Source organism: Tamandua tetradactyla, chromosome 3, assembly GCF_023851605.1.
Source record: "Tamandua tetradactyla isolate mTamTet1 chromosome 3, mTamTet1.pri, whole genome shotgun sequence".
Lineage (NCBI taxonomy): Eukaryota > Metazoa > Chordata > Mammalia > Pilosa > Myrmecophagidae > Tamandua > Tamandua tetradactyla.
In genome coordinates this window covers 28,554,834-28,581,661 of record NC_135329.1, presented here as the reverse complement: position 1 = coordinate 28,581,661, position 26,828 = coordinate 28,554,834, and the positions used below count along the sequence as shown (strand labels likewise).

The 26,828-nt window shown below is 47.4% G+C and overlaps 1 protein-coding gene across 1 annotated transcript in view; it reads right to left on the bottom strand.

Annotated features, from left to right (window-relative positions):
- Positions 1-23,933, bottom strand: part of LOC143675521 (L-gulonolactone oxidase-like) — a 40,991-nt gene extending 17,058 nt beyond the window's left edge. The window contains 6 exon segments of the mRNA XM_077151705.1: positions 12,131-12,316; positions 15,417-15,507; positions 18,911-19,005; positions 20,403-20,528; positions 23,356-23,457; positions 23,856-23,933. Of these exon segments, the coding sequence (XP_077007820.1) occupies positions 12,131-12,316; positions 15,417-15,507; positions 18,911-19,005; positions 20,403-20,528; positions 23,356-23,457; positions 23,856-23,933 (678 nt within the window).
- Positions 23,934-26,828: the final 2,895 nt, after the last annotated feature.

The window sequence follows — 26,828 nt, the reverse complement described above, 5'->3', positions numbered from 1 at the left end:
AATGAAGGCCCCTCTATTCTGTCTCTGCAAGTGCTTTTCCACTCTTCTCCTTTAATCCACTCTTGCTACTGTGATCTTCATTCAGGCCTTCTTAGCTCTCACCTGCATTATTGCACTAGACATAATTTGACCCAATTATTTCATTCCTAATACTCAGCTCAAAATCCCCATTTCCTACATCATAAAGCCCAAACATTTTAGTCCAGCACTCAAAGCCTTCCTTAGATCAACACTGTCCAATACAATAGCCACTGGCCACACAGGGTCATTGAACACTTGCAATGTGATTAATTGAGATGTGCTATGGCTGTAATATACACACCAAGGTTCGAAGACTTGGCAGTAAAAAAAAGAATGCAAAATATATCATTAATATTTTTACATCAATTACATGTTGAAATGACAATATTTTGGATATATTGGGTTAAGTAAAATACAATAACAATATTGATTTTACCCATTTATATTTACTTTTAAAAATACACTAGCAGGGGTGGTGCAGCAGTGGCTCAGTGGCAGAGTTCTCACCTACCATGCCGGAGACCCAGTGCCTACCTATGCAAAAAGAAAAAAAATACACTAGCAGAAAATTTAAAATCATATTTGTGGCCCACATTTTATGCTTGTTGGACAGAACTGCCTTTGACCCTAAGCTGCTTGTTCATACCAATTTCCCTCCATGACTTTCCCCTACCTCATAAAAATACTCCTGAGCCCCAGAACACTGCTGCCCTCTCTGTCACCATCTCTCCCATGCCTTGGTTCTTGCCAGTCTCTCAGCCTGGAATGTCTTCTGCACATTTTGGCCTTTTAAAACCCCATCCATCTTGAAATCTCAATTCAAATGCCTCCTCCCCCGTGAAGCTTTCTTCTGCATTCAAAGTAGTTTCTATTTAGACTGAATCCATCGCAGAATTTTATTGTAGCTCTTGAAGCACACATCTGTCTCTGGAATTAGTCAATAAACCCTTATAGATCAGGGACTATTTTGTTCATTCTTGGTTTCCCCTGGGCAGGGATCAGCAAAAATTGCCTATACAGTGTCAGATACACTTTGCAGGCCATTCATTCTCTGTGGCAATTCTTCAACTCTGCCACGGTAGCATGAAAGTTTGCTACACGCAGCACACTGATGAATGAGCATGGCTGTATTCTAACAAAACTTTATTTACGAAAACAGGCAGTGAACCAGATTTGGCCTGTAGGATGTAGTTTACCAATCTTTGCCCTGGAGCCGTTAGAATCGTGCCTTACACAAAGTAAATGCCAGAGAATCCCATGCTTCCTTATTTAAGAGATTTTTCTTATTTGAGAGAGAACAGTCTTTCTTGTCATGCTATGAGCTTGGAAAAGTTTCATGTAGAAACCCCAGGACCTCTGTGACTGTCACTTCCATCCCAACAGGGGCATGAATCTATGGTAGTCCCAACCAACCATGGACTTCTAGGCCCATAGAGGTCTCATGAAGAGAGTCTCTGAGCAGAGCTGATTTTCTCCCAGGAGAGCAGGGAACAGAGCCTGGTGGCTTGGCCTAAAGACTGGGGCTAGGACATCAGAGAGCAGAAAATCCCTCATTTCCTGGAGTCTCAGCATCCCCAGTCACCCCACCATATTGCTTAGTATCCCAGGAGTAAATATAATGGTGCCCTTTTCTCGGCTTTGGCTCCTGAAAGATTCGTGTCCAGCCTCCTTCGTAGAATGGAGGGATGGAGAGTCACCCCCACAGCACATTTTTTGTGCCTCTCTCCTGGCATCTGTTATTTCCTCCCTATATTATAGAGATATGACATGTATCTTTTCCCACACTAAATTGTAAGCTCCTTGGGGGTAAGAACTATGCATGATCTAGCTCTGTGCCCTCCATGACCTCTAGCCTCACATCAAGTATTTGTTTAATGGTAGAACCAATTCTGGGCCAACTGGCAGGTGGTCACCCAAGAGAGGAGTGACATCTGGATGCTGCTGGCAAAGCTTGTATGAGATCCAAACTAATCCGGCTTCTTTGGGGAGGGGGTGGTAGAGGATGCAGGCAGCCAACAAGACTCTTCATATCTTGTTCTGCTTTGGATGATTTGAAAATGATTTCTAGAGAATCTCTGTCTTCTGACAAGCTGTGATTCCAAACAGACCAGACAGCAAGGGACCAGTAGAAATGCTATGAATTTGTCCCCCCCAAATCACAAAGGCAACCCTTTTCTTGGCATCACTTTCAAAAACTGTGTTCCTGCTGTTTTACATCTCAGAGCACTGATTATAACTCTTTCTGGGGCCTGAGAATAGCCCCTAATCTGGTTTGAATCAGCATTCAAAATGCGAAATGAAATGCATTTAAAAAAGAATCAGTACTGGGATGAGTGGAATTGGATCTGAGATGGACCAGACACAGTAAGGGTGAGAGTAGGTGGGGAAAATTCTAGAAAAGGATGAATTTTAAAGAAATTTTTGATCAAATGACCATTGAATTACCCTGTATTAGGCACTATTATCTACTTTGTGGACTCTGTGGAACAAAAGGGGCTTCAGATAAGATCTCTAACTTCAAGGAGCTAATGATCTGGCAGAGAGAGGGAGAGGATTCATGTTAAGTGGCAGTTAAAGTTCAAGAGCAAAACAGCCTTGAGCAGCACGTCTAACCTGGGAAATGCAGCTTAGATGCAGATTCTAGAGTTCAGAGGTACCCCACAGAGCAGAGTCTTTGATGGGAATAATGTCAGTGAGAGGAGAAATTAAGGTTTCTCTCTTTGAGGCCATGAAGCCAAACAAAGAAAAAGAACTCCCATATATTATGTCCTCTAATCCAGGAGGACAGTAGGGCTGTTTCCCCCACTAGACAGTCTTAATGAGGACACCAAGGTGCAAACAGATTGAGTCTTGTCCAGAGCCACAGTGGATAAGGGGAGAAGGTGGGATTCAAACACAGGTGTCTGACTCTGGAGACAGGTTCCTAGTGTTCACACTGCACACCTCATGATGGATCTCCTGGGTTCTTCCGGAATTCTTAGCTAGAGGAACCATAGAGGCATTCTATAGACATTTGTTAAATGGAAGGAAATAGGAAAGGAAGAGAGGAGGAGGGGAAAGGAGAGGAAGGGATGGTAAGGTAGGGGAGGGGAGAGGAGGGGAGGAAATGAAAAGAAAGGAATATAACGGAAGGAAAATAGGCTGAAAATCTGAATCTTCAAACCTAACTTCATAGGAAGGAGGCAATTATCATACTCCTTTGCCCTGGCCTCCTGCACTCCTCATGTGCTCCTCTGGCACAGGACCATTCCACCATCACCCCCTCCCCTCCACCCTGGTGGAGCTGGCTGTCAAGAGAGCAGGCCCAAGGCTAAGGAGGGTCACAGCTCTGGGGAGTTGTGTACAACCAGGAGCAGCCCCTTGATAAAGCCAAGCACTCAAGCTAGCATTGCTTGCAGCCCCAGTAGAGATGGGACAGTTTCCTAAGGATCTTAATGATAAGAAACAGTGAGCAGAAGGAGATGCCTGAGCAGGAAGTTTTACTGTCTTCCTATTTGTTCTCAGGAGCCTTCATGCCGTCTAGAAGGTAAGTCTAATCACTATCCTTTTTGGATTAGAAGAAAACATCTCGGGCATAGCAAATGTGAGGAGCAACTGCCTGGACCCGTTGGACAGGATTTATGTACCCTAGAAAAGACATGTTTTAATCCTAATCAATCTTGTGGGAGCAACAGTTTCTTCTAACTTCCATTCAGTACTATAGGCTGGAAACTTGATGAAGTTATTTCCATGAAGATGTGACTCAATCAATTGTGGGCATTAAACTTGATTAGATGGAGACATGTCTCCACCCATTCTATGTGTGTCTTGATTAGTTTACTGGAATCCTATAAAAGAGGAGACATTTTGCAGAAAGCTTCAGAACGACAGGAGAACGAGGAGAATGATGGGGAAATGAGAACGATGGGAGAGCAACAGAGCAGAGCCACAAAAATAACGAGAGAACCACAGAGTCCATCAGCCAGAGACCTTTGGAGATGAGGAAGGAGAATGCCCCAGGGGAGCTTCATGAAGCAAGAGTCCTGGATCAGAAACTAGAAGATGTCACCAAGTTTGCCATGTGCCCACCCAGCTGAGAGAGAAACCCTGAACCTCATCAGCCTTCTTAAACCAAGGTTTCTTTCCCTGGATGCCTTAGATTGAACATTTCTATAGATTTGCCTTAATTGAGACATTTCCATGGCCTAAAAACTGTTAACTTGCAACTTATTAAGTTCCCCTTTTTAACAGCCATTCCATTTCTGGTATATTGCATTCTAGCAGCTAGCAAACCAGAGCACTGCTCAAATGATAATTTTCTGATTCCAACTCTATCCTTTCTCCACCTCCACTGATTTCTTTACTTTGAAGGCCTATATCATGGCTTTCCATCTTCATTTTGGCTTTTCATCCCTTTCCTCTCTAGCATTTTCAGCCCCTTGAAGATGCCCTTCATCTTCAAGATGCCCTTCATCTTCAAGAGTGAAGACAAGTTCATTATGGGAGTATTTATTGCACATGCCCCTTGCAGTAAATTACATGGCTGAAAATGCCACCCATATTTTGAGACAGTCTTTGTTTATGGGCTGGGAGCAGTGAGGGGGAAGACTGTCTGCAAGGTGCAGTGGAAGCTGATGTTGGGCCTTTGAAATGCCAGTGCTAGGTTTGCAGTGCTTCATACAACAGTGGCGGTAGCACTTCAGGGAGGAGGGAAGAGGACGTGGGAACTCACAGATGAGCAGGGACCTCAGGGAACCTCTGATATGACCTCACTTCAATAGGTGAAGAAAGAGAGACCCAAAGATGTTGAGGGACTTGCCCAATGTCATACAGAGTAAGCAGCACAGCCAGTGTTCTAGTTTACTAGCTGCCAGAATGCAATATACCAGGGACAGAATGGCTTTTATAAGGGGAATTTAATAAGTTGCTAGTTTACAGTTCTAAGGCTGTGAAAATGTCCCAACTAAAGCAAGTCTATAGAAATGTCCAATCTAAGGCAGTCAGGGAAATATATCTTGGTTCAAGAAGGCCGATGAAGTTCAGGGTTTCTCTCTCAAGTGAGAAGGCACATGGTGAACATGATCAGGGTTTCTCTCTCATCTGGAAGGGTACATGGTGAACACAGCATCATCTGCTAGCTTCCTCTCCTGGCTTCCTGTTTCATGAAGCTCCCTGGGAGGCATTTTCCTTCTTCTTCTCCAAAGGTCACTGGCTGGTGGACTCTGCTTCTCGTGGCTATGTCGTTTTGCTCTGCTCTCTCTGAATCTCCCATTCTCCAAAGTATTTCCTCTTTTATAGGGCTCCAGTAAATCAAACAAGACCCACTTGAATGGGTGGAGACACGTCTCCACCTAATCCAGCTTAACAACCATTTTTGATTGAATCACATCTCCAGGGAGATGATCTAATTGCAGTTTCAAACATTCAGTACTGAATAGGGATTAGAAGAAACGGTTGCCTTTACAAAATGGGATTAGGATGAAAGCATGGCTTTTCTAGGGTACATACATCTTTTCAAACCAGCACATTCTACCCTCTGGACCCTCAAAAAGACATGTTTTTCCCATATACCAAATACATTCATTTCATAACAATATCAGAAATTCTTAAACCATTTCAGTAGCAATACAAATGAAATACAAAGTTAGAAACAGTACAAACTCCTATCAAAGTTAGTTACAGGTATGGTCTGTTCTAAGGCAAAATTGTCCTCTGGCTCTGGAAATGCAGAACAAGTTGTTTACTGCCAACATACAATGGAGGAACAGTCATAGGGTGCATATATACATTTCCATAGGGAGGAAGGAACACAGGGATTAATGGGCCCAAGCAGTCTCAAAAACTTGCAGGGCAAACTCCATTAGATTTCCAAGTCTGACGGTCATTTATCTTCGTGGCATTAGAAAGTGGCAGTCCCACCCTTTCCAAAGGCCTATGCAGAGTCCTGCCTCTCTCTGAATGCAACCTTGGGGGATATTGGGGAGACCACCTTTTTCTTAGCTCCACCCTCTCCAAGGATCAGGGCTGCACCTGCGCTCTCTGTTATCTCCAGGGCACATGTTCAACCCCTCCATGTGGTGGCAGCCAGGCTCTCCCCAAACCCCAAGGAATGTGCTTCACCCTCTCCATGGGCTTGGGTGGGTCTGCTCCCCTGGCCCGAGGCTTCTTGACTTCAGACCTCAGCCTCCATGGTTTTGCCTCTGAAGTTTTTTTTCCCTCCAATGTGTCCCTTCTCTGAACCCCCCAGTTCAGACTGGCAGCAGCTCTGTTTATACAGGTCCCACAGCACTCTTGTTGGCTTTCTATGCAGTAGCCCTGGATCATGCCCATCAGACATAAGGAGTTTCCATAAATCCTTCCTGGATAACTCCATGTCCAACCCTGGCTTTCTCTGAAATGGATGACTGGATCCAAATCTGGCCAAATCCTCACATGGAGCACTATTCTCTGGGGTCTCCCTTCCTGGAAGCCCAGAATTTTCCACGACATCAATTTCTGATTTCTTTGTACTCAAGAGTTCAGTTTTCAGCTTATCTCTTTCCTGTCGCATTTCTCTATAAACTGTGAGGAAAAACCAGGCTGCACTTTTGACATTTAATTTGGAGATCTCTTCTGCTAAGTATCCAAGTTCATGGCTTTTAAAATCTGCCTTCCAGCCAAAGCTGCTAATTAACTTTGCCAGATTATCTGCCATTTAAAAACAAGGATCACCTTCCTTCCAGTTTGTAACGACACACATCTCATTTATGTCTAGAGCCTGGTCAGAGGTATCTTTAGAGTCCACATTTCTACCAAGATTCTCTTCAAAACATTTTAGGCCTTCTCTATCAAGCTCATCACAACTCCTCCAAAATCTTGCCCTTATCCATTTAAAAAGCCGTTCCAACATGTTTGGTATTTGCAAACCACAGCAGCGCCCCACACCTGGTACCAAGTTGTATTAGTTAAGGTTCTCTAGAGAAACAGAATCAACAGGAAATATTCATAAATATAAAATTTATAAAAGTGTCTCATGTAACTGTGGGAACATAGAGTCCAAAATCTGTAGGGCAGGCTGTGAAGCTGACGATTCTAATGGACCGTCTGGACAAACTCCACAGAAGAGGCTCACTGGCCAAAGCTGGAAGAGAGCCTGTCTCTTCTGAATCCTCCTTAAAAGGCTTCCAGTGATTAGATTAAACATCACTCATTAAAGAAGACACTTCCCTTGGCTGATTACAAATGGAATCAGCTGTGGATGTAGCCGATGTGATCATGATTTAATTTTATGAAATGTCCTCATAGCAAAAGACAGGCCAGCACTTGCCCAACCAGACAAATAGATACCACCACCTGGCCAAGTTGACACATGAACCTGACCATGACAGCCAGGCTTGGTGGCCCTGCATCCATTCCCAGAGCCCCCTTTATAGCACCTTGTTGAGAGTTTATGACTGTGTGGCTGTGTGTACATATGGATGTGTTTTGCCTTTTAAGGAAGAAGACTGGAATTGCTATCTCTCATGTATCATCACAGCTTTTCAAATTCAAAGAAATTGGAAGCTGTGAGAAGAATTTATCCCATAGCCTAAGAATAACTTCAAGTTTTCAAAGATGTCACGTCTAAGTTAGAAGCCTCCATGTTAAAAGGAGCTGGAGGCAAAAGCCTTGAGCTCTGGGCAGACAGAGATCAGCTAGTGTGTGTGTGTGTGTGTGTTTGTGTGTGTGTGTGTGTGTGTGTGTGTATTGAGAGAGGGAGACCCAGGATAAAGCTGTAATGGAACCAGCACTTGACTGTAATCAATCTCAGACCATCACTTCCAGGTCAAAAGAGGAGCAGAAAGAGACAGGCCAGGTATCGGGACACTGTCCATCCATTTTTCGTTAATATCCTAGAAGGAACATAGGAACCAAAGCCAATCCTCTGGCATAAAGAAGAAATCTTTTTAAATCTGGTTCTAAAGTATTCAGCACAAAAATTAGTAAGTTCTGACCTGAGTGAGAGGCAGGAAAATAGATTCAATAACTAAACATGATTACAACCACTTTCTGGTTGAAAGTCATCTCTGATTTCTATCTCATTGCCTTGCCTGCAATTTTCATTCACTTTTTAATCTGTCCAACACTTGACTAAGACTGTTCTCATTTAGATCAGCAGTAACCTCCTAATTATCAGATCTGTGTTTCAATCCAGGACTCCCTACAGTATTGGATTCTGTTGACCTCTCCCTCCTGGAAATCCATTTCCTCTAAAACAGCACCCTCTCCTCATTTTCCTCCTTCCTCTCTGACAAGCCCTTGTCAGAACTGACAGTTCCTTCTCAGTCTCCTCCATGATATCCTTTCCATCCTCTCATCTGCTAAATGCTGGTGTCCTCTCAAACCCTCTTCTCTTCTCATTCAAACCCACACACCCAGTTCTGGGATTCAATAAATCCATTAGAATATGCTGATGACCCCTCTATGTGTATCTCTAGCCCTGGCATCCTACCTGAGTTCCCAACCTGCAAAGCCAGCTGTCCCAGACATCTTCACTTAAGGCAACTCAAACTCAACAGGTCCCAATCAGAACTGATTATCTTGCTTCTCAAACCTGTCATGCCTCCTGGATTCTCTAATCCAGTTGGTGGCACCACTATCCTTGACTTCTCCCTCCTGGTCCCTTATCCGCCACACTCAGTGGCCAAGTCCTATTGATTCCTCATCCTAAACATCTCTTGCTTCTGTCCTCTGTCAGAAGAATTATGGAAAGCCCTACCTTAGGAAATGGAAGAGGAGGATCAAAGTTTAATTCTCCTACGACTTCTTCCAATTCTGAGGGAGAAGTCACAGGCACCCCAAGAAATGGTCTGGCTCTGTAATTCAGTCCCTGGGGTACCTCCCCAGGCTATGCCCACTATACCTCCTCTTCCAAACCTCCTCCTCATGTTGCTGACTCTGGTAACTGCCCTCTTTGCCTTGGCTGTTTCTACCAAGACCTGATGGTTGTCATGAACTATTTCTTTAGTTCCTGGCCAGCCCATCTTCCCTGGATTCTCTCTTCAGTTTCAAATCCCAAGGGCAGGCTGGCTAGTTTGCTAGTCCCAGAGACCAAGCTTCCAAGACACTTGGTCTTGAAGTGCCTGGCTTCTATTAGCCATTTCAGTGAACATGCTTAATCTCAGAGCCGAGACCATACTATCTGTCTTTGTAACCTCTTCCTGCGTGTTATCTTCATAGTTCCTTGTTCCTTAAAAGCCCCTTAACTGAAAAGGGTTAGTGTGCTTGGTTTAGAGGCAGCGGGGATCTGAAGGAAGTTGATGCATCTGCTATCTCCTTTGTTGCTAGTTCCAGAGGCAGAAAGAGGATGGTGGGAGCTGCCAAGGAGCAAAGAAGTGGGCTGTCCTGGGGTTCACTGAAGAGAGGAAGGGAGCACCTGGGCTGACCAGCACAGGACTAAGAAGGATCCCTCAGTTGCACCTGAGTGGGGATTCATTGTCACCTCTTGTTATATGGCCAGGATGGAGTGGTCACCTCATGAGAATAGGAAAGAGAAAGGCCAAGAACAGCAGAGGACTGAAGGCTGGAGAAAAATCTCCTCTTGGTCTTCCCAGTGGGTGCCCAGAATGTTATTCCATAGCTGTAGGGGTTGACTCTGGGTGATATGAGCTCTAATTTTGACTCCACAACAGCTTAGCCTGCCTGAAGCTGGGAAGAATGTAGAATGTTTTTTGAACCCAGCTTGGAGTGAACAGGTAGCCCAGATTAGCCCCTTAGCATTGGTCTGGGGGATTGTGGCTGACTGAGGCAGGTCCAAGGTGGTCCCAAATTGCTCAGAGCCTGGGAGGGCCCCAGTGTGGAGCAGTGGACATCTGTCAACCCTCACTCATTTCATTGTCCTCCTTCCTGCTCCTGTCCTCAGGGGGTTCTCTCGCTTAATCATGCCTTGTAACCGTCAAACAATTCCCCTCGAAGTGCCCCTGCTCTGACCTTTTCCTGCTCTCCTGAGCCAAGGCATCAGCCAGGTCATCTGCTAAATGGCTCATGGACGCTCAGCACTGGTACTCTAGGGGATCAATGCTATAACATTTGGAGCTGCAGAATCATTTTCTCAGCCACAAACTATTGGTCTGGGGAGGGAATTCCACCAAACACCATGCCTCTGAGCAGGGGGCCTTCTGGATTTAAGGCATTGCGTTATGGCTTAAACCACTAAAAATTCCAATGGTAAGGATTTTAGGCCAGATACTAGATAATAATAGCTACCATTTATTACCTATTGAGTGCCATGGTGGGTGGGGGGCATTTTAAAATACTGAACTGGACATTTAACATGTGTTATCTGATTTTATCATCAGATCAATATTCAAGGTAGATATGACTGACTCTCTTTTTAGATGTGGAAACTAAGTCTCAGGAAGGTTAAATGATTGGCTCAAGGCCAAAGCCTGGAAGTGGCAGAGCTAGGATTCAAGTCTGAGCCAATTTGACTCCAAAGCACATGATATTTACCCTAACTGCTCACATTACTGCCAGCTCTACTTGGGCATGGGGACTACTCATATCGAATGATCAGGTGACCATGGTGGGACCCAAACTCCAAGGAACTCTGGACCATAGAGTTGAGTCCTGTGGCTTAGTAATAGGAATAGATCCAGGCTTTCCAGGCCTGCTATGTGTCATCCAGCCAGCCAGCTATCCATCCAATCAACACTGCTTTTCATACATTCAAAACACACTGCTATCAACTGGAAGCCATTCTTTCTGGCCCCCATAATCCAGATCCAAACTCCCTGCATGTGACATTAGGCACCATGGTGGTTTGAAGCTGTATGTACCCCAGAAAGGCATGTTCTTAAATTTAATTCATTCCTGTCATGGTCAGGTTCATGTGTCAACTTGGTCAGGTAGTGGTACCTGTTTGTCTGGTTGGACAAGTTCTCCCTGTCTTTTGCTATGAGGACATTTCATAGAATTAAATCATGATCGTGTCGGCTACATCCATAGCTGATTCCATTTGTAATCAACCAAGGGGAGTGTATTCTTTAATGAGTGATGCTTAATCTAATCATTGGAAGCCTTTTAAGGAGGATTCAGAAGAGACAGGCCCTCTTCCTGCTTTGGCTGGCAAGCCTCTCCTGTGAAGTTCGTCCAAATCCTCCATCAGAATCATTGGCTTCACAGCCTGCCCTACAAATTTTGGACTCTACATTCCCGTGGTTATGTGTGACACTTTTATAAATTTTATATTTACAGATATTTCCTGTTGATTCTGTTTCTCTAACTAATGCAATTCCTATAGATGTAAACACATTGGAAGTAGGACTTTTTAGCCAGGCTACTTTAGTTAAGATGTGACCCACCTCATTCAGGAGGGGTCTGAATCCTCCTACTACAGTTCTTTACGAATGGAATGGAAAGAGAGAGAAAGAGAGAGAGAGAGAGAGAGAGAGAAAGAGAGACAGAGAGAGACTGAGAGAGACAGAGAGAGACAGAGAGATAGAGAGAAAAGACAGCCTCAGAAGCAAAAAGCTGAAAGCAACAAAACCCAGAAGAGAAAGGAGACACTAGCAGAGGCCACCATATAGCAGAGGAGTCAAGGTGCACTGGGAGCCAATCTTTGGGAAGAAAGCACCACATTGATGATGACTTGATTTGGACATTTTTCTCAGTCTCAAAACTGTAAGCTAATAAATTCCTGTGATTAAGCCAACCTATTTCATGGTATCTGTTTTCAGCAGCCTAGTAAACTAAGATGGGTATTCACCATGTCTGTAAGTCACTCCCCCTACTACATTCACCTTGCTGTGAAGAACGTATTAATAACACAGGAATACTGAGCATATCCTTTGGCTCTTTGCAGTTGAGAGTTAATACTCTCCAAAGAGCAGTCAGCTCACATGCGGTACGCTCTAGTGGTAAGATTCTACCCACTTCCTTTCTTTTTCATACCTCTGCCATCTCCCTGCAGTTGCTCTGAATTTCACTGACCTTCTCAGAAAGAGCTTGCCACAGTATCCCTTGGGCCAAGGTAGGGATGGAGAAGTTAGTCCTACTTCCCCTTTCAGGGGAACTGAATAGACATGGGGAGCTGTCACTGGAGCATGGCCCATTCGTCAAGGACCTCCATTTATCTTCTGAGGCTGAGGAGTGGTGAGCAAAGGACCAGTACCTCTTTCAGGGTTGAGGGGATGGATATCTCCTGCAAATGGAACTAGGGCACACACTGCAGGGTGATGGTGAGGATCACGCCGAGACAGCCCAGGTGCACCCGCACGGCCTGGAACAACTCTGTGTTGCTGGACTCGGAGCATTCAAGAATGGTGCCATCAGCTGCTAGCAGGGTCAGCGCCACCACCTGGCAGTGGGGAAAAGCCATACTTTAGAACCCCCAATGGGTAATTCCTAGCGAGGTCCCTACTTCCCTGTTTGTCCTTTAACACGAGACCAGATGTCACCTATTCCTAGAAGACCACCAGTCATCTGGCTATAGGGTACTTTCCTGAACCTGGTCTACAGTCACAGCCTCAGTGGGTCTCAGTCCCACAGGGTCAGAGAAAGGGGAAATGGGGAAAGGGAGGTTATGCCTGGGTGGACATCAATCCTCAGCAGAAAAATGGACCCATCTATTGCATGACGTTTCAAGATAGAATGGCTTGTCCTGTCAGAACTGCTGCTTCACTGATTCTGTGGGCCTCACTGTTGGATGTGGCAAGACTTTCCACCCACTACCTGGAGACTCTAACATGAGACTGGGCCTGCAAAGACTGGGAGAAGTGGCCTCGCAAAGCCAAAATGAGGATGTGTTGGGCCAGTCCCCCTACGCCAACATGCAGCCCTGGAGCTAGGGTCCCCCTGCAGCCTCTTTCTGCCTGCCCTCTTCGTCCTGTGAAACATTTCAGCCAAGCTGAGTCATTTTCCTCATTTTGATACCCACTCACCTAGGAACTAGATTCTCCTACTCAGCCATGCTCAAGCAGATCCCTTTGGGTTTCTGTAAGAGCAGGGCACTCAGTTGGAAACTGATGTTTAACTTCAGCATCTTTCTCCTTTGTCCCCATTTCTGGAGGAAACTGCTTTCATTGCCTGTTTAAGGACTTCTCCATACTCTATTACCTGCTAATTTGGATGGAAATTGCTTTTAACATGCATAGTTGGCAGCTGGGTGCCTGGGATGAGAACAGAGAAAGCTGAACTAATTCTTATTAAGAGTGACTAAAACCAGAGAGGAGAAATTGGCAGAAATGGAGCATCATAGCCATCTGTGGGAGTGAGGACATCAGAATAATTTTTACAAAAATCAGATTTCATCTGAGATCCAGAGTAGTGAAGAACTGACCAGTGAGACACTTAAGCAGGGTCCAGGAACTAATGAAGGATGGGCTCTGTGTTTACCAGCTGTGTGACCTTGGGCATTTTACCTCTCTGCTTCCTCGTCTCTAAAATGGGATAAGAACTATCTCAGAGGGTGCTATGAGGAGCTATCAAGAGGACAGGTAAAGCATCTGGCTAACTGTCTGGGGTATAGAAGATATTGAAAATGTCAACCCCTTGCTTTCTGCCCTTGGTGTGATGTGTAAAATAAAACAATATGTTGGTTCTCCTACTGGTTTTCAGGGATCAGCCCTGCTCAGTTGTGCTCCCTGAGGGAGGGGCCAGTAATTCTGTGTGTCTTTTGATTTGTGGCCACTCAAAATTTTCTTCATACTTTGCAGAAACTGAGGCAACCAGCTTGACAGCAATCAATCTTGGATAGTAGACCAGGACTATGGACAATCTTGGGGTGCACCTGTTGTGTTGTCTCAGGCAGTGAGCCCAGCATTGTGAGGTAAGGACAATATCCTTGAAGGACTGCAGGTGCCTGGAAATCAGGTCCCACAAACTATATCTAGGCTTTGCTGCAACAGCTCCATCTCACAACAAGGTTCAAAACTGATTAAGGGGGTATCATTAGTCTTTTATCCTCCTTGGCTCACTCCATCCCCTCACGGTGGTCTTCCCTTGCCTGGTGATTCTTTGAGGTACTTGCAGTAGAAAGAGGGAAGACAAGAAGGACAAGGAACAACCAAAGTATGTGTGTCCAGTGTTGATGAGAGAGGAAATTGAGGTTTTGAGTAGTAACTGTGAATTAGGTTTCCCTTCACGGCATTCAAGAAATACAAACAAAAACCAAAATGAATCTTTTTGAAATGACTTTTGGGGCTGTTTTCTCCTGATTTCCAGTGCCACATGGAGCCCCTTTTCCAATGTTTCCATGGGTAACTGTCTTCGTCAGAACACCTGCAGAAGATAGCCATACACTTGTATCGTCAACTGGAAGGAAACTTAATGTGGTCCAACCCCAATAATACTGAGACTTCTGCAGCACAGAAAGTGAATTCTGGAAAGTGCCTCAGAGGTTTTTCTCTTTCTTTCACAAGCAACACCAATAACTAACACATATTGAACACTGATGGTGTAAATCTTCTAAGCACTTTATATATATTACTAACATGATCAGACCCATTTTCCAGGTGAGGAAACTGAGCTAGCTGGATTTGTTCCTGGTCACATAGACCATGGTGATGGAGCCAGGATTCAAAACTCCAGGCCCAGTGGCTAGCCATGATGTTCTAGTGGCCAGAATAGGGTGCCTTATCCCTAAAAAATGAGCAGCTACCTCTGCATCTATGTTTTGGCAGCCTTTTCTGTAGTGACATAACCTGACTTGTTAGTAAGTCCCCCTAAAATTGAAAGTTGAAAGAATTTGCTTCCCAAAGGTTGGCTTCCTGACACAGGAACCCTTTGAGCTGTCATGCAGTAAACCCTACATTGAATATAGTCTATCACATTTACTCTTCATGAGTTGAGGATTATTCTCCTCATTTTACAGAGGAAGACGGGTGCTTAGAGAAGTTAAGTAATTTACCTACATTCACATATTCAATGAGTGGTGAAGCCAGATTTTGAATCCAGGTCTGAGTCTAAAACATGTTAACTAGTTCACCAAGCTAGATTCTCTGGAAGTTAATAAATGCTTTTCAGTAAGGTGAAGGTGCCAATCCCAGATCCACATGAACTGGGCTCCTCATCAAATAGCCCTGGGCTCTGGCCTCGTCCCCCACTTGCTAACTTGGGCCCTGGAGAGGCCCCTTGAGCTGCCTAGTTCCCACCTTGGACCTTTCATCTGGGGAAAGTACCCCTTGCCCATGTGAGGGCTGTGAGGCTTGTGGGAAGCAGGGGATGGAGAGCACTTTGCAACTGTCAAAATATAGCATGACTGAGGGGTCCTTTATCACTTGTGTCTGTAGGGCATGATTGAGGTTTTCCTGGAGGGAACCTGCTGAGTGGAGGGAACCTGCTGAGTGGAGTGGGTTTGAAGCCCAGTTGGAAGTGAGCCAACATTTCCTTGATTTCTTAGGAGCCCATATGAGGAGAAACTCTTATCAATCCTCCCCCCTGCCAGAAGATGGACTCACCTGAGTGGCCAGGATGCCATGCTTGATGCCCGTGTTGTGTGTTCCTGACCCAATGACACCAGCTGCAGTCACGTCTGACACAGCTCCCAGGCTGCACTCATCAGGGAGGGATGGAGAGGGATACAAGAGACCTGTTAGGCTTTCCTGGGACAATAGACACATCTGGGTTGAGGTGTGGGGCCCCTCGGGACAGAGCAGCTTATTCATCTCCTGGCTGCGTTCTTGTTCCAAGTCCATCATGACTCAGCTTAAGTGGCTTGGCAGGCCCTTCTCCTCTCTAAGCCTCTGTTTGCTCATCTCAGTAGTCTGTCAGATGAGTTGGTAAGGGCAGAGTTCAGCTCTGGGTGGAGGTCTACAGCCCACCTATGGGTTTCTGCAGCCTAGAACATCCCTTTCCTCCATTCTTCATCTACCAACCAAAAGCAAAAATAGACATCCCAGGAAGGTCTGAAGAGGTGAGAACCCCCTCAGCAGTGAGGGAATGAGAAGGATGCCATGTCCCCTCTCCTGCTCAGAAACCCTCAGCAGTGCCTCAGGTCCTCTAGGATGAAGCCATATCCTGCAGCCTGGTGCTCCCACCCAAGAATGATTAAGAGGAGGATCGTGTCTGCACAAGAGGGTCAGACCCCTAAAGCGGGGGCAGTACCCTTCTGGAGGTGTAAGCTGCAGAGGCAGGTGCGAGAAAGACACCCATGGATGTCAGGGTCAAGAAAGAAGAGTGGACCAGAAGTTTAAAACTCTTCTCAGAGGTTCTCTCTGAGAGGCCCCAATCCTAACTTGGGGAAATCAGGAGGAGGAAACAAACACTGAAAGTCCACTGGGTGCCAAAGTCATTGGAGCTTTACATGCCAGAGCCCACAAAACCCTGAGAGGGTGAATTATTAACCTTAGTTCGCACACAAGAAATGGACTCAGCCAAGTGAAGCAATGTGCCCACTGTCCCACAGAGTGAAAACCAGAAGCCTTTAGGGCAGACCCAGGGCCCTTCAGAGCTCAACCCCTGAGGTAGGTGGGTCATGGCTCCCAAAGAAACACAGGCTGGAGGACACCAGTGGCTCAGGATACCCTAACTAATGTGGTAATTTGACAATGATTAGAAAATCTGGCTTCATAACTTTCCCGGGGAGAGCACTGTGGAGGATGATGAGACTGGAAGAACTTGGAGAGCATAAGGGACACTTAAGCCTTTTCCAGCCTTCCTTTGCCCACCCCTCACCTTCATGTCTACTCTCGCCTCTTTATTCACATTGGTTGGATTGGCTGGCTGTCTTTTCCCTTGTGAAAATACCAGAATGCTAAGAGAGGGTCACAAATATTCTACCCTTGGGAAACAGTCCACGAAGATGTTAATCATAGCATTATGCATACTCATGAAAAACTGAAAACAACCGAAATGCCAGCAATTAAATTGTAAAATGTCTCCATGAAGTATATGAAGAGGAACTTGGATCAATGCTTATGATCATATGAAAAGAAATAAGCTGGAGAGAGAAAGGCCCTTGGGGAAAGGGCCCAATAGGAAGGAAGGATTAGATTTTGGGACTGAGGAGGGTGGAGATAACCAGGAGTCTTCCTTCAATGTGCCCCCCTGCAAGGCAAAGAGGGAAAAGCCACATCCAGAACCTGTGGAGCATGGAAGAGCCAGGAAAATTAAAGAGTGTTCACAGAGATTGTTAAATGCTTTGACTCACCCAGTCCTCACAGCATCCTTAGTCTATGGACCCATTTTACAGATGAGGACTCTGAGGCACAGAGTGAACAAGGAACTTGACTATGAGCTAGTGTGAAGTTGGAAGCAGGGTTCACACACAGGTCACCTGCCTCTGGTGGTGGGGTCTTCACACTGCTGTCTCACCTCTTGGAAGTGGTGCCAGCCACCTCGGCTGGTGAGGGGCCCCACAGAGTGGAAAGCTTGAGACTGGGCAGACAGGGGTGGGGCTCCCAGCTCTGTCATTTGTGAGCCCCGTGGCTTTGGGTAAACCTCTTTGCCTCTCAGACTATAGCATTTTCGCTCACAAATGGGGATTATGACTCTTTCCTTTCAGGTAATGAGAGAGCACACAAAGCCCTCAGCATGCAGCCTGCACAAGCTGTTTTGTCCCTTCCTCATCCCCTATAGCTCTCTAGTCACAGATGCTACTTAAGTAAATCCCTACAGCACCCTTAGAGCCAAGGGCCCAGCCAGCCCCTCAGGAGTTATAGGATGGGATGTCCTGACTCTCTCTGGAAAGGCAGATGGGCCTTATGTAGTCGGCCACTTGAGAGGGACAGGGCCCCAGGGGAGGAGAGAGATACCTCATGAACAGGACACAGAGATGCTTCTGAGCCCAGGAATTAATGCTCATAACTAATAAGAACATTGTTTCCCCTTGATCTCAGCAGTCATGGACTCTGGCCCACTATCTACTTACAGACCTCTACTTCCCATGCAACGTTTCACTCTTTTGGCTCTTTGCTTTATGCTGTTCCCTCTGCCTGGAATCCCTTCCAGCCTCTATTTTCTCTGTTTAATACCTCATCAGTGTTCCCTCCTGCAGGGAGCCTGCCCTGATTGCCCTTTACCCACACAGGGCCTTACTTGCCAAGGTCCTTGGTGCCCCACGATGTCCTGAGCACATTGCTGACATTGAACCTTTTGCACTGCATTACTCTTGATGATTTCTGGGTCTGTCTGCCCCGCTTGCCAAGAGCTCCTTGCAGATAGGGTCTAGGTTTTACTCATCCTAGTCTCTCCAGGGCCTGAGCAAAGCCTGCACAAGGTAGACAGGCTGCAAGTGTTGGAGCTGTCATGACCACTTGAGGAGGCAGGAACAGAAGGGTCACCAGTGTAGAAAGACAGAGTGACGCCTTAGGGCTTGTGATGAGAAAGCTACAGAGAGCACCACCCACATCTCAACACCCACCACGGGCCTTAGGGTGCAATTTCCAGCTGTGAAGAGCTGGCCACACCAATGCTCAAAACACCTCAAATCACCTATTTCTAATGGTTGAAGCCCCACAGTGACAGACTGACTCCTTTGGTTTGGTTTGACTTCTGTTTCAATGGAAATCCCTTGATATTAAACCTTATCAATCACTGATACCACATTTGGATGGAGATGCAGGGGGAGCCACAGGTGGCATGCCTGGAAGCCCTGTGGCTCAATCATCAGGCTCTTCTCTTTCTCTGAGTAAGTATTTTGCACAATTTGTATTTAAATCTCTAGAGTTGTTTGCTGCAAGTTTTAAGAATGACTAAACTCAGTTCTTTCTACTTTGGACAAGTCCTTTATTTGATACTCAGCTTGTCACTGGCCTGTTTTCTTCCTATTGTCATAAAACAGGCCTTGAGCCAGGAGTCTGGGGAAGAACGGGGGTCCAGAGAAAGAGAAAGAAGCTTTTCCCTGGGAAGAGCTCCTCCCTGTTCCTTACAGATCCTTGAGTATCTGGCCGAGGCCAGGGCATGGGGTGGCAGGTAGCACTGGCCCACCTAGGAATGGGGGAGAGGCTCTTACTTGGAAAGAGCGAGGCCGTGCTTTTCCAGCTCTGGGTGCAGGTCAGCCAGGAGTATGCCAGTCCCCACGGTCACCTGCTTCTTCTCCTTGTGCACCTACAAGAGACCAGTGGAAGCTGGGAAGAGCTTGGCTATCGGTCCCCTGTCACCCTTACGACCAGACTCCAGGAAGGTTTGAGAATGTCTGTCCCAGCCTGTGGACAGCTCGAGCCACAGGGGCAGAGCTCCAGAATGCCAGAATTTTGAAATTCTTCTGTGTAACCCCTTCATTTCATACATGCAGGAAATGAGGCTGAGGGAGGAGAAGGTCACCCAGGAGAACACGGAGTAGAATTCAGATCTCTTAACTGACCAGACCTGTATTTTCCCCCCTTCCCTTCCACCCCCACCACTCTGACCCTATCCAGACAGGGGAGGTGGGATCCCTTTGTGCAGTCCTGCAATGTCATGAACCAAGAAGGACCCTGTGGGTCTTGACTTTGCTAGATGGTATTCATATTCTCTACTTCTGAGTCTTGCCCTGGGAAAACTTAGGTAAAGTATAAGGTCTGGGAGGCGAAGGGAGGAGAAAGCACACCACACCGATGCTTGCCATCTGCAAGAAGGGTGCCGTCTCATGAGATCCCCATAGCATCTCCCCATGGGAGATGGGAAGCATCACTCTGTTTTACAGGGAAGAGACAGATTCAGGGACTTTGTCCCTTGCCCAAGATCACACAAACATCCATGGCAGAACTGAGATGAGCATCCATATCCATCTGATTCCAAAGCACAAGCTCATTCCCTTGACCTGGAGCACAGATCTCAGCAAAATCAATTGCGGAAGCCCAATTCTCACCAATTAGTCATCAGAGGCAATTACTGCCATGACGGATACATTGACCAAAATGTTTTCTAAGAGGTGGAACTGTAAGCCTGAGTCAAAAAGGAAATGTTGGAGAGAAACCCAGAACCTGTGCTAGCAGGGCAGGGATGATGGAAGTTTGTCTCTCCAAGATTACAGCACAGGGGAGCTGGCCATGGAGGTCAGAATAGGAGTCCTAATTTGTGGCCCACCGGTGGGGCCCCCTTTCAGGCACCTGGAGGGCTCACATCAGGTGTTGGCTGAATTGCATGGGCAGTACCCCAACATGGGACTTGGCCTCAGAGTCCTGGGCCTGTGCCCAGGTCTGCATCAGCTGTATGAAGTCTCTGAGCTTCATTTCTCCATCTGAAAAACTAGCTAGGTACCACTTTGGGCCCTTCTGGATTCCCTGACTAGATGCTTCACTACTGGAGAAGTGGAGAGGGACATTGTTGGCAGGAGCGGGGGCTGCATATTCCCTTGGTGGCTGCAAAGGGGAGCGCAGACCTGACCAGAGGCCTAAGAGACTCCAGGAAGGATTCAAGGAAGGGTGCTCGAGGATGGCCAGGAAGCAGGGTGGCCTTGGATAGAGGCAGAGGCTACCCAGCCAGGGGGTCAGGCAGGGATGGGGAGCTCAGGGTTTGCATACCTGGAGGACATGGTTCATCTTGCCCATGTGGATCATGAAGCCATCGGTACAGGCGATGTCCGATGGAGAGTGGCCACTGCCCACCACTTTCACCCGCTTGTTCTGCTGCCTAGCCAGGGTCAGCACCTGTCAAGGCAATGCGAGGCTCAGGCCTTTCTCTATGAGGCAGCCAGAGGGGGGTAGCTCTGTCCTTTCCCGCGTGGGGACAGTTGGCCAGGCTGTGTACACGTCCCTCCAGGAGAGAGCTAGAGAGAAGGGCCAAGAAGTGAGACAGGATGGAGAACCAAGAAACCTGCCTAACGTGGAGCTCAGTTCTGCAGCTTGCGGCTTTTCCAAAACAAACCTGATGACATGCTTTTCCAACAGGAAACCTCTCAAGGGCACCCCGTGCCCTCAGGATAAGGTCCAGGCTCCTTTTCTCTGCCCACAAAGTTCTCCAGGCTGCTTCCTACACATGGAGGCTTCACTCAATGCCTAATCCATGCCTGCCATAAGCAGGATCTGATGATTGGTGAATGAATAAACACACAAATGAGTGATTTACTTAAAGGAATCCATTCACTTTTACTGTCATGTCCATTTTTAAACTCCTCATTAGGGTTTCTCAAGTCTGTTCCACTGAACACTAGTCTTACAGTTTCTCCACAAAGGATTCTGTGCTCAAGCCAGAATGGGAAATGCTCTGAAGGATTGTTTCTCACCCTTCTCTCCTCCACCCTCCATGGGTATTAGCATGTTTAAAGCTACAAGAGTCTACAATAAAGAAACCTGCATAACTTTGTTTAATATCATCTTCCTCAAATGTTCTTGACCACATAACCTAGTTTTATTTTCTTCTGACCCTACTAGATGCCACAGAAGCATTGGCTTGCAAGACCCTCATCTTCTAAGTAATTCACCATTATGCAGCCCAGCGCAGCTTAGGAGCTGCCTTCCCAGGCCGCTAGTAGAGCACACCTCCAAATTCATCCCTCTAACTCAGAATGAAAACAGATGTCTCAACACTCAAAGCCGAAGTCACTTTACCATCCGGCCTTGCTCTGCCTCCATCCCACTCATTCTCCCGGCAGCCACTTGGGATGACTGTCCATCCCAAGGCGTGCTCCTCGCCTTCCTCGCGGGTGCATCTCTTTCATTCTTTGCCTCACTCAGAATGCCCTTCCCCATACCCCTGTTGAACTCTTACTCATCCTCCAGGGCCCACCCCAATGACTACTTGATGTAGCTTTTCCTGCAGGAGGAGTTAGGGGCTTTGAACTCAAGAGCATCCCTGGTTGGAATCCTGACTCTGACACTTACCAATATGGGAAAATTATACCTCTTTGGACTTCTGTATTTTCATCTGTCAAGTGGGGATAATAATGACCACCTTATGGGGATGGCTGATGGTGGGGGGCAAGTGAGGATTGATGACACAACAGATATGAAGCACCAGGTGCAAAGTGGCTTGATTACCTCATGGTGACCGTCCTCACACATATACTCACACATTCATACACACACATGCACACTCTCTCACAGTCATACACACTCACAATGAATTTTTCTATCCTCTGTACTCTATTAGTGCTGGTGGGTCACCACCTGCTTCTTCTCTTAGGGATAAGCCTACACGCCCTTTAAGCGCAGAGATTGGGATTTGCATCTTCATTTGTTCATTCATTCAACATTTTTTTTTAAAAGTGCTTCCTGTGTGCCAGCCACAGTGCGGGGTGCTGGGGATGCAACACAGAAAAAGACCCAAGCATGGTCTTATATCCTGATGAGGGAGAGAGTAAAAAATTGGGAAATTTTCAAATCAATAAAATCATAGCAAGTTATGAGTATGTGTTGAAGAAAATGAACAAGGAGCTGAGATAGAGAAAAATGGGACCTGCTTTATATAAGTGGTCTGGGAGATCCTCTAAGGAGGTAGTTTACAATGAGACCTAAAGGATGAAAAGGAAACTCAACATGTGAAAAGCAAAGGGACAAGCATTCCAGGCAGAGGGAACTGCAAGTGCAAAGGCTCAGGAGTAGGAAAGAGCTTGGTTTGTTTGGGGAGCTGAAAAAAGATCCATGTGGCTGGAGGATAGGTAAGCAAGGGAGAGCAAGACCTTAAGGAGGCCAGAGAGACAGGTCCAGATGATGCACGGTCTTGTGAGTCAGAGAAGTTGGAGAGTCCAGAAACAATGGAAAGCCTCTAAAGGATTTAAGCAGGGAAGTAACCAATCCAGCTTAACATTAAAAAAAAAAATCACTTTGGTGATTGTAGATAATGCATTAGAGGGAGACAAAAACAGAAGCAGGGAGAACAAGTTGGAAAACATCACAGGTCATGCAGTTAAAGCAAAGGATGGTGGTCTGCACTTGGATAGGGGCAGTGGTGGCTAGGGAGAAGGAGATGGATTCTGGAAACATTACTTAGGTAGAACTTTGGTGGTATGAGAATATGAGGACAAGGGAAAAGGAGGAACCACGAGCCACCACCTGGTTTCTAGTTTGAGAAAATGGGTGGGTAAGAATAAGTTGAAGTAAAAAATAAAAATAAAAAACTTAGTTTTGGACAACTAAGTGTATGATGTCTCATATGTCAGTGAGAGGAGTCACACATGAGCCTAAAGCTCAGAGAAGCGATCTAGTCTGGAGATGAAACTTTGGCCGTCACTGGCATAATGCTGGCCAGATTTGAGGCTTGCACTGTAAATTAAAAAGCATCTGCTGAGTGGAGCAGCAGGGAGCGGGGGGAAGAGAGAGCAGCAGCCCTGAATTTGACATCACTGAGCTCTCTCCTGGCAGGTAGTTCTCTATGTGTGTGGGCTGGGGGGATGGGGGGAGGCGTGGGTGGAGTGTGGGGCCAGGAGAACTTACACCACAAGTCCCATCTCAGAGATGCCTCTCCTGGGCCAGGCTGTGTTCTATCAGGCCTGGGTGGAGCTGGGCAGCCTGGGGCTGTGCTGAAATGGACACTGACCTCTCTGAGCTCCTCCACCGATGTAGGCTGATAGTACATCTCTGGGCAGCAGCCATAGGTCTTTGCCCAGTTTTGGAACTTGACCCCCTTGTGCCCATGAACCTACGCCAGGAAAAAAAAGAAAAAAGTCAGGTCTCAGCAGATAAGCAGCTGCCCTTACCCATCCCGCTATCTCACCACCTCCCCTCCCCTGCTCCCACCATCATCCCTGCCATCGTAGAGATGGGAGGCTGAGGCCATGCCACTGAGCCCCAGGTTTCTTCTCTGTCCTCGTTACCTCTCAGGGTCACTGGGAAGATTAAAGATGTTTTGGAAGTGCTAAAGCTGTGCAGCTGTGTGTGTGTCGGGGGCGGGGGGCCTCTGGTTATTTTCTGCTCCCTGAACTCACACTGTCATATGGACAGATCATGCACTATTAGGTGAAGGGGGAATAGATCAGGTCAGAGGTGGAGCCTGGAGAAACGCGAGGCTCGGCGCTCGTGCTCCCTGGTTCAGGGCACCTGGCAGAGGACCAGGGAAAGGTGTGCTCCCACCGAGGAGGGCACAGACTGGCCGCCCACCTTGCCCACACGGCTCATCCGGCAGGGAAGGGCATGTCTGGGAACGGCGTGGGTCAGAAGGAGGCCACAGCAACCTTTCTGGTCTGTAGCTGCAGGACAGAGTCCTCGAGGGGAGGAGAAGATTCCCATTTGTTGGCCAGTCCCCCGTGTGACAGATACTGTATTGGGACCCTCCAGGAAGGTTATTTCATTTAAATCTTACAATAACACCAGAAAATAGCTAATATTATTCCCATTTTCAGGGCCAGAAACTGTGATTTCTGCAAGTGATGTAACCTCCCGAAGCTCACACAGCAACCAAGAGAAGGTGCTGGAGTCCAACCCAGGCCTTCCTTTCCACGCCTCTGCCAACCGCCTGCGCCTGTCCAGAGCCTCAAGAACTCAAGAGGGCGCCCCTCTCCTCCCCGATGGCCCATATTTAACCTAAGCTGGGAGGCCCTGCTGGGCAGACCAGCAGCCCCGCATGCCCCTACCATGGCTCCAGCGGGTCAGTGGCCTTGGCTGACGTGGCTTCCTCCAGGGACAGTGCAGACAGGGCACAAGGAAGCGGGGCTCAGAGACGTGGCCGGGGTGGGGCTCAAGCAGGTAGCAATGCACCCTCAGCTCTGGGCTCTCTCAGGGCTGACTCTGCAACTGCTCCATGCAGAGGGGCTTTTGAGTGGAGCGAAGATGGGTAAACACTGTTGCTACAGGCTCCACCCCAGGCAGGATTAAGTCCATCCATGCAAACAGCAACTCAGGCCTGCCTCCTGTACCAGGGACCCTCTGGAGTGGGAGGTGGTAGGGCAGTATTTAAAGAGAATGGAAGCTCTCTTCCCTCGGGCAATGGACCTGGCCACAGCCTGAGCTCTGATTCTAACTCTAGGGATTATGGACCAAAGGACTTCAGCCTCAAAACTGGGTCCCCTTGGAGGGTCCTTAATATCACAGAGTTGGGGACGGTGTACCCTTGGGATACTGCAGGAGGTCATAACGTAGGGGGTTGCAAGGAGGGCCCCATGGCATGCATGTGCAGCAGGAGTTGCTGAATCCTTGTATGTATATGTGTGTATATGAGTAAATCTCAGACAAGTCACTCACCACTGCTTGGGATAGAACAGGACAGTCAGCTGTAGTACAGGGGAACAAGTGACAGCCCAGGCCATGCCTTCTAGCGGAGCTCTTCCTCTCCCAGATCCAGGTGGTGAGGAAGAGTCAGCTGTGGGACACACAGGTCTGGGTTCCTAATCCATGCTTTGCCAATTAACCTCTGTGAACCTCAGTTTCCCTAAATAGATTGGAGGCAACTTAGCCTAATTTTCTAGATCGATACAAAGATTTTGGTAGATGCATGAGAAGTTCTGAGTCAGGGACAAAATTGATGCTTGAAATGGTGGCCAGCTCTTGCCTCTGCCTCCCCAGCTACCACTTGCAGGAAGGAAGATCCTAGGAAAATGGATGTCTGCATCCCCACCTCAGCTAGTGGCTGGTGCAGAGTCAGGGCCCAGTGTACTTTTGTGCAATGAGCAAACTAATAAGTCACTGTGCATCTGGTTTTATCAGATCTTTCCAAGCTAAAAGGGGGTCGCTAGTGGGAAGCCTGAGCAACAGCTCTGGAGTCTTTGGTGGAGGGGGCGAGGCTGGGGTGGAGGAATATGCTTGGAGCCATTCCTGGAAAGAGGGGGTCAGTCACATTCGTGTGCCCCCAAACCGGTATTACACCAGGCCGCCGAGGGTACGTGCGCCCCTGTGTGTGGACGTGCGTGTGCACAGGATTGCATTCTCAGTCGCAAACACAAACCCTGTAAGGTAAACCCCTGCTCGTCAAGGTGCTGCTGCTTGTGAACTTTAGGTGGCGGGTTCATTCACCGAGAGACAGGTGAGGAGGCTGAGGAGCCTCCGGCCACAGGCGGTGTCGGGGAGGGACCTCGAGCCCCTGAGGCCTGGCCTCTTCCCTTCGTGTGGCTTCACTTAGGGCTGTCCCGGATGGGGGCCTCGAGGCTGTGCTCCTCAGAGCTGCCAGTTCCATTGCCTGAGGGAAGGGAGCTGGGGGAAATTCTCACAGGACCTCTAACTCTCTGCCCCGGGCGCACAGCAGGGTTTGTGGAGGTGGGGTGGGGAAGCAGGGGTGGGCAGTGGGAGGAGGTGCGGCTTTGGGGCTGGGGAATGGAGAGAATCCCCCACCAGGTGGACTCCTGCCCCTCTGCCACATGTACTGTCCCAAAGCCCGGCAAGGGGGCCCAGGGGCTGTGGCCAGCATCAAGCTTCTAGGACAGAGAGACCTGTGGGGTGGGGGGTCGGGGGTGCAGAGTATTGAAGTACAGCCTGGTTCCACCAAAATAATTCGCTTCCCACTCCCCCCTCAGGCCCTGCTCCCTGCCCACAAATTCCCCTTTCAATTGAACCTGTATCAAAGTCTCTCCCTTTTGTGAACAGGTGTCTGATACCCATTCATGCATGACTTTTCCTTCTTTCACCCCATTACTGTCCTCGGATGGAATGTCCACCCCCATCTTCACCCCTCCAAGCCAGTCCCATAGATTTTTTTTAATTTTTATTTTTTGCAAGGGCAGTCACCTGGAAGTGAACCTGGGTCTCCGGCATGGCAGGTGAGAACTCTGCCGCCGAGAACTCTGCCGCCGAGACACCGTGGCTCATAGATTTTATAAACTGCCTTTAATGAAAAAAATACAAAAATCAGCAAAAACGCTGGCAGTAAACTTGTGCTGCCATCCTCCTGTGTTTGAAGTGGATAGTTTATTGTTTAGTTCTTGTCTGAAGGACTCTTACTTGTTCAATAATTGCTGATCTTGACTTTTTAAGACATTGGTTGGCAAGGGATATTCATCGTACAGATTCAGTGGTCACTAAAGCTTGCTTATAGATCTTCTTCCCTCCAAGGGTTATTAATCAGTGAAAAAAGAGCTTAATATC